Source organism: Xenopus tropicalis, chromosome 3 (genome assembly GCF_000004195.4).
Source record: "Xenopus tropicalis strain Nigerian chromosome 3, UCB_Xtro_10.0, whole genome shotgun sequence".
Lineage (NCBI taxonomy): Eukaryota > Metazoa > Chordata > Amphibia > Anura > Pipidae > Xenopus > Xenopus tropicalis.
In genome coordinates, this window is record NC_030679.2 from 60,688,894 (window position 1) to 60,697,064 (window position 8,171).

Consider the following 8,171-nt stretch of genomic DNA (forward strand, 5'->3'; position numbering starts at 1 on the left):
TTGCTCCTCTAGTGCAGAAAGCGCTATTGTGTATTGGTTTTGTGTTGTATTAAAAGGGCATAGATTCACGGGAGGAGAGGGTGAGAGGGTCATTCTGCCGATTTACAGAGAAATGGTAAGGCCCCATCTGGAATATGCTGTGCAGTTTTGGTCTCCACTGCTTAAATGGGATAGTACGAATTAGCAGGGAATCTAAGACGTTAAAGGGTACAGATAGTCTATGTCAGTGCTGTCCAACTTCTGCGGCGCCGAGGGCAGAAATTTCTCTAGCATATATGATGGAGGGCTGCCAAGGGAAGACAGTTTTGACCACTCCCCCTTTTAACCACACCCACTTCAAACCACACCCATTTTATCACAATGATGGTAGTGCAGCAAAAACCCAAATGCTTGATCCTCACTGCGGGGATATTAACCATCATTGATATGTGAAAGAATTATATTATGTCATATTAAGACATATGCCTTAAATCCATATGCCTCCTCCACCTTCCCTGTGGATAGCACAGCAACCCCCAGCACATAACACATCTTAGGGACCATTTAATAGCTATTTCCAACTGCTAATAAACTCCCAGAATAAACCCCTGTCAGGTTCACCTCCCAGCATAGGGCAGGCAGAGTATGGCACACTCAGGCAGCATAGGGCAGGCAGAGTATGGCACACATAGTCAGCACTCTGCCTGCCCTATGCAGTCTGTGTGTGCCATACTCTGCCTTCCCTACCCTGCCTGTGTGTGCTATACTCTACCTGCCCTATGCTGCCTGTGTGTGCACAACACAGGGGATTACATTTTTAAACAATACAGGGGGATTACAGCCTGAATCTGTAGTGAGAACCATGCAGGGGGCCAGTTAATCTCAGTACTGATACAATTTAAAGCTTACTCAAAGGTAAGCCATCAAAGCAGCCATACAGGTGGGGGGCCACACAGAGGGGGGTCGTGGGCCGCCAGTTGGACAGCACTAGTCTATATTAAGAAGAAAGACTGGCCAAGCTGGGATTGTTTTCACTGGAGAAGAGGTGCTTAATGGTGGATATGATAATTATGTATAAATATATAAGGGGATCATATCATAATCTCTCTAATGCTTAATTTACTAGTATGTCCCTCCAGCAGACACTAGGACACCCATTACAACTTCAAGAAGGAGTTGGGTAGCTTTTTAACAAGTGAGGGAATACAGGGTTATTAAAAAAAAAAGTTGGTGATTCAGGAACCAGTCTAACTAAATTTAGAAATTAATTTCTCCTTCTCTGCAGCAAATTGGAAAGGCTTCAGAATGAGTTTATTTGCCTTCCTCTGGATCAACTAGCAGTTAGGCAGTTTTTTTTCATAGACATAAAAGGTTGAACTTGATGGACATGTGCCCTTTTTCAACCTAAATTACTATCACTGTATTTATTGCTGCAGAAAGTTTCAGCCCCCTACAGGTTGTTGTTTAACATGCAAACTCTTGCAAAGTTCTTCACATTTTGCAAAGGCTGCAGACTAGAACAGGTACCTTCATTCATCGTAAACCATACTTATGCTTTACATAGGGACCAGGGCGCATTAAGTAGACAGTTGTGATTTACAACAACACTATACATGTCATACATTATCCATGTTTTATTGCTGATGTGATACATTGGTCTTTCTATATTTATAGCCTGAGAGAATCCTGAACTACAGGATGGTTATGTGCCATAGAGAATGTTATTGTTGAATTGGTTCCTTATCACTGCTTATGCAATTTATATCCTTTTCAGAAATTGTTTTGTAAGTGTAAACATTATTAATATAAAGGCTGAGGTAGACAAAACAAGAAGGCTCTTTTTATAAATGTTGTCTTTCAATAAACCAAAAAATATTGTAATATGTGGTCTTTGCTAATAAATTACTATATCCTTAACCTGCTTTACAATGCTTTCTGTCAAGCTGACAAATTAGTTAATGCTGATATAAACTGATATACACACAAAATAACAGGTAGAACATTTTTCAGTAGGTGCAACATTTCTAATATTCAACTCAAAGATGCAGTTTTATAAAGTTGAGATTCTTTTACAGACCTGTAGGTTTTTGTAAAAAACTAAAATAATGTAAGCTTTAGGGATCTGTGAAGTGTGTTGTTTGGCTCAAAAGCACATGGATACACAGATAACACATTGATTAAAGGAAATCAGATGCCTTGTAAAGGCTTGTGTTAAAAAATAAAACCTGACTTGAAAAAATAAAATATATAAATGCAAATTACCTATGAATAAGGTGGTTCTCTATGTCATTATGTCATTATTTCCAAATGTAATGGATGCATGCAATGCAGAGTCTCACATATGTCATTAACCTTTACATTCTAGTAAGATAAAATCCACAAAGTTATGTAAATATAGTGTAGTTCAAATGTACAATTAGGACAGGTTATTCAGAACAAAATTACATCAATTGCTCTTTCTAAAGCAATAGCAAAGAAATTGCCTTAAAGCAGGAACATGAGAATCTAGATTTTCCGAGAGGACCAAATCAAAGATCTTTAAAAAAAAAAGTGGGGGTTTTCCAGAAACTGGATGAAGGCTCACATGGGTTCAGTCTGTGCTGGGGCATAACTGGGTGTGGTCGCTGCATAGTCTACATTATTTCTTAAATATGAATTGTTAATGATTATGCCAGAGTAAGAGTAAAATCTTCAGAAGGTAAGAGAATATATGAAGTGTCAAAGCTACATTGGACTTCATCTGGGAGAATGAGTCAATTTAAATCTGGCTAGAAGTTTGGATTTAGGAGACAGATACTGTAGATCTCAAGGGTTTTTCCAGTGATTCCTTTAGGGATCACTAACTCATAGTATTTCATTGTGAATAAAGCACATCAGTGCTTTTTTCTAGTGTAATCACATGCTCAGAGAAATGTCTACTAACTGACTCACATAAAGCTCTTCACGACATCTCACACATTACACAGGTACACAGTTTTAAAAAACCCATTCATGTGCAGCTCAACAAATTCTCACACGTTCATACCGTTACATTTACAAGGGTCTGACACAACTGTACAATGTTCATAAAATTCTGTTATCAGTTTATTTTAGCAATGATGAATACAGATACTGGCACAATAGCAGGAGTAAATATAGCATTATTTGGACATGCTGTAAAAAGTCCATGCCTTGCTTCCATCCAAATAACATGACCCAATGCCAATGCCATACGCCAATGCAAGATGTATTCCAGCTAACAACAGCCAGCACAAGCTGAAAAGGAGACAGATTTAAAAACTGTAGGCTTTAGATATCTGAACTGGGTAAAGAGTGGATTCATTTTTGATGCTGAAAATGTCAGAAAATGCCCAGGGTGTATCTGACCTGATTTTTATACATTTTTTTTTTATGAAGGTAGCTACTTAACATGCATGTATACTATAGGGTGTAGATCTCCCCTGTAAAACCATATTCATATAAAATCCACATGCTACGTGGCTTCCAAGCAATTAGTTCAGATGAACACTGTAGCTTCCCTAAATTTTTGTTTGTAAATTCCTAATATAAATTATAAAGACTATGTATATAACATCTTCAATATGGTACATTATTGTTTGGAGTTGATCAGATACATTGATGATTTTTTTTTAAAGAAGAACAACCTTTTTTTCTATCTTTAAAATTACTCCCCCAGAATAACATATCTTAGTCCCTGCATTCAGTATGATCTGGTTTCTGATTTATAAGTTGAAATCTCCAGCTCCTTTCCTCTACTTCCTGGTACAGCGTGAAGCCCCGTCCCCTCTTTTTGTTCAGCTGGCCTCATCTCTTCCACTACAGGGTCAAAGAGGAGAGCCTTCTGTGCATGCCTGACAGAGAAGAAGCTTTCTAGGAATGCACAGAGAAGCAGGAGCCAGTGTGCAGCAACAGCAGCTTTTTTTCTGTGCCCATACATAACTGCCTGACTGACTGCATTCCCAGAAAGCTTCTTCTCTGTCAGGCATGCACAGAAAGCTCTCCTCTTCGACTGGTAGTCAAAGAGATGAGGAGAGCTGAACAGGAAGAGGGGACTGGGCTTCACACTGTACCAGGAAGTAGAGGAAAGGAGCTGGAGATTTTAAGCCAGAAACCAGATCAGACTGAATGCAGGGACTAAGGTTATTCTGGGGGTTGTTTAGAGTAGTTTTAAAGATAGAAAAACAAAGGTTTACTTCTTTAATGATGAAAAAAGTGATTTGAGATGAGTACAACTTTTTTTTAAAAAACAAATTAGCTAAACTGTGTGTAACCCACTTACATTTTAATAATTGTCAAATGGTACTGTGCTGTTATTAATGTACTTTGTTTTCACATTCACAGTTAACACATTTTAGATTCACTGATAGTTTTCTATACATTGCTAGTAGATATAACACCTTCATCTTTTTTATTTTTGCAGCTTAAAGATTTCATACAACAGCACAAAGGAGGATCGGCTGTGGCTTCTCTGTCTCGTGCTACGGAGACTGTCGATGCAAATGTACGTTGGCAACATCTATACAGAGATGAACTCTTTCAGTGGCTGAGAAAAACAGTGAAACACTGATATATAAAGCATAAAAACGTGACTAATTTTCAGTGACGCCATGTTTTATGGAAAAGACCAGAATGCATGCTGTAAATTCTTCAGCAACAGCAAAGATAGGGCACAGTGTGCCTTTCTCTATTTTTGCACTTGGCTCTTTTTCAAATCAGAAAATCCTTTTTCAAATGACTGAAATATATTCCTGGTTTAAAAATCAAACTACATTAATGTTGCATGTCAATGTTTATGTATATTTTTGCATGGTTGTTTAGTCTGCCTGTGTGTCCAGCATGCTTTCTTTTAATGTCCAAATTTTGTATTTGAGCTGATGTTTCATCAAGAGTGGGCATTATGCAAAAGCACAATGACTATATATGACAATCAGTGCAGTATTGGAAGTTAACAAAGGAGAAACACCCAAGAGGCCAAGTCAAGTATAAACTCTTATAAAGCATTATCTTTATTGTATATGTACTTCTACCATATGGTTTGTCCATAAGTGACTAAAATTTCTATTAAAACAACAAATATTTTGAAAGGTAAACAATGTATTATATATATGCATATTAAACTGATTTATATTGCTTTTTTACAATCGCATTGTCTCTGTTTGGGGTAAATAATGAGATGGGCAACTCAAGAGTTATACACACAGTAACATATTCAGTAAAGCACAGTAGGTGATAAAGTGCTACGTTTTCCATTAAAGAAGATTGAAGGGATTCCGTCATGATTTTTGTGGTGTACAACTTTTTAGTTGTAATATTGCTGTGTAGGCAGCCATCTCAGTGCATTGTGCCTGATTCTGAGCTTTAACAAGGAGCCAGAGCTACACATTAGAACTACTTTCAGGTAACCTATTGTTTCTCCTACTCCCATGTAACTAAAGGAGTCCACAACCGAACTTGCTACCTTCCCACTGTTCTGCTGATTGGCTGCTGGGAGGGGGGGGGGTGATATCGCTCCAACTTGCAGCTCAGTGGTAAAGTGTGACTGAGATTAATCAGAGCACAGGTCACATGGCTGTGGCACCCTGGGAAATGAAGAATATGGCTAGTCCTATGTGAAATTTCAAAATTAAATATAAAAAAAATCTGTTTGTGTTTTTCAATGCAGAATTCTGCTGGAGAAGCTCTAATAAATGGTGCATGACAGTATTCCTTTAACGGATCATTTTAATTCTGGAAACTATGCTGAGAACACCTGTATCTGTGGGTATTTATCATAGCCCATTTGAAATAAAGCATTCAGTCTGAGGATAATGTTTCACAGAACTCATACCTCCTGGTCAGCAGGAGACGACTAAGAATGAAACACATAGCCATAACAACTCCCACTGCGCTTCACTAGGGGCAGACACACAGAACTTTATCCTCCGGGGCTATGACCTCCATAACCGGGGGAGTGTCCCCCCCCCTCCTCTCTTGGCAACTGTCTGAACACTCCTTCTGCGCCACAGACACCAGAATGCCCAAAACCCAATGGTGCAAGTCATGCAAGGAACTGTCCTGGACTTGAGAACAATGGCACAGTGGAACCATGCGCCACCTCTTTGCTTTATACTAAACGTGAGCTATTCGCTCCCCACAAGCACAACTCACATAAGTTCGGTTAAGGGATCAATCAAGCAAAAAAGGAGTTACAGGAGAGACAAAATAAATTAAGGGAAGCAGAGGAACAATACATTACTCACACAGGCCCAGATACCCTACACACTTTTAGGGTGGCACAAACCGCACTAGAAGAAACCAGGATTAAGCGAACACAGAAAAAGCTGTTTTATCCTACACAAAGAACATTTGATCAAGGGGAAAAAAACAGCAAGATCCTTGCCTATCTCTCAAAAGCACAAGCCCCCTCCAACACCATCACTAAGATCACCTCCATGAATGGGGACATAGTTACTGAGACAGCCCACATAACCAACTATACCCCACTACAATTATCAAATTATCTGGACGCTATTCCCACCCCCCGATTATCCCCCCTACTCAGGGCCCAACTCAACAGTCCCATCACACTAGAGGAGGTACAAGAGGCAATAACTTCACTCCAACCCAACAAAACACCAGGCCCAGACGGATTCCCCGCTGACTGGTATAAGGCATCTACAGAACTCATCTCCCCCTGGCTACACAAAACCTTGCTTGACGCGATGAAGAAGAATAAACTTCCTCACTCCTTTAACACTGCCCTCATTGTGGTCTTCCCTAAAGAGAGCAAGGATCCACTGGAGTGCAGCTCTTATAGACCCATCTCCCTCCTTAATGTGGATGCAAAAATGCTTGCAAAAATCCTCTCTAACAGATTGAAACTAATAATCGAGGAGCTAATTGAGCCCGACCAAACAGGCTTTATGCCAAACAGATCTATCAATATAAACATCCGCAGGTTATTTACTAATATCCATGCCAACCATATTAATAAAGGTTCACGTGTAATAGTCTCACTTGATGCAGCTAAAGCCCTTGACTCTGTCGAATGGCCTTATCTCCTGAAACTTCTCGAGAAGTTTGGCCTCGGTGCACAGTTTATTAAATGGGTGGGAATGTTGTACGAGGCACCAACAGCAAGAGTCAACGTAAACAGACATTTATCCACAGAAGTCTCTCTATCCAGAGGTACACGACAAGGTTGCCCACTGTCACCTCTCCTATTTGCCTTAGCAATAGAGTCCCTTGCCATTCTGATCCGACACTCTCCAGCCATAACAGGTCTCAAATTGGGGGCTGTGGAGGAATGTAAATCCTTATATGCTGATGACGTCTTACTGTATTTGGACTCCCCTGGTGCCTCACTACAGACAGTTCTACACATAGTGAAACATTTTGGGTACTTCTCCGGTTTGAGAATCAATTGGGACAAATCTAGTCTATTCCCTATAGACCCAAATATGAATCCCAATATGTTCCCTCCTACCCCCCTGCAATGGGTTGATGCATTTACATACCTGGGCATCCAAGTACGAAAGGAACTGAGCAACTTTATTCCCAATACCCTAGATCCTATTCTTAAAGCCATGAAAGAGAAACTGCAGATATGGGCCAACCTCCCGCTATCTATCTGGGGCAGGATCAACCTGCTACAGATTATATTCCTTCCTAAATTTCTCTATATTTTCCATAACTCACCTATTTTCATTTCACCCAAATTTTTCACCTCTCTAGACAAAACACAGACTGCCTTCCTGTGGGCAATAAACTTCCCAGATTCTCCAGAGCCAAGCTTAGAGCACCAATTACAGAAGGCAGCCTAGGCCTTCCACACTGGCAATTTTACTTCCTAGCCACACAGGTTTACTACGTACAATGGTGGTTTTCTCCTGATCTTACCAACCCCAATGTCCCATTACCGGCAACCCTAGCTAGCTCAATGGAATCATTAAAATATATCCCATTTCGTAAATTATGAGATATCCAAACCAATCACCCAGTCATCATGACACCCTACAAAGCATGGCAAAAGACACTAAACTTATACAAACTGAAGTCTCCAATCCTATCCCCGGGCCTGCCATTGTGGGGAAACTCCTACTTACCCAATTTCCAACAAATTGCCCCATACCGAGTGTGACCTCACTGGGGGATATGTACACTGGGAGATGTGACCAATGCTGGGGCCCTGTTACCTAGAAACCAGATCAAAC

General features: G+C 40.1%; 1 protein-coding gene across 1 annotated transcript in view; it reads left to right on the top strand.

Annotated features, from left to right (window-relative positions):
• The window catches only part of trhde (thyrotropin releasing hormone degrading enzyme), a 315,571-nt gene extending 310,451 nt beyond the window's left edge, over window positions 1-5,120 (top strand). Inside the window, exon 19 of the mRNA XM_002939942.5 lies at window positions 4,400-5,120. Coding sequence (XP_002939988.3) covers window positions 4,400-4,546 — 147 coding nt within the window. The 3' untranslated portion in view covers window positions 4,547-5,120. The remainder of the gene's footprint in view (window positions 1-4,399) is intronic.
• The last annotated feature ends 3,051 nt before the right edge of the window (window positions 5,121-8,171 follow it).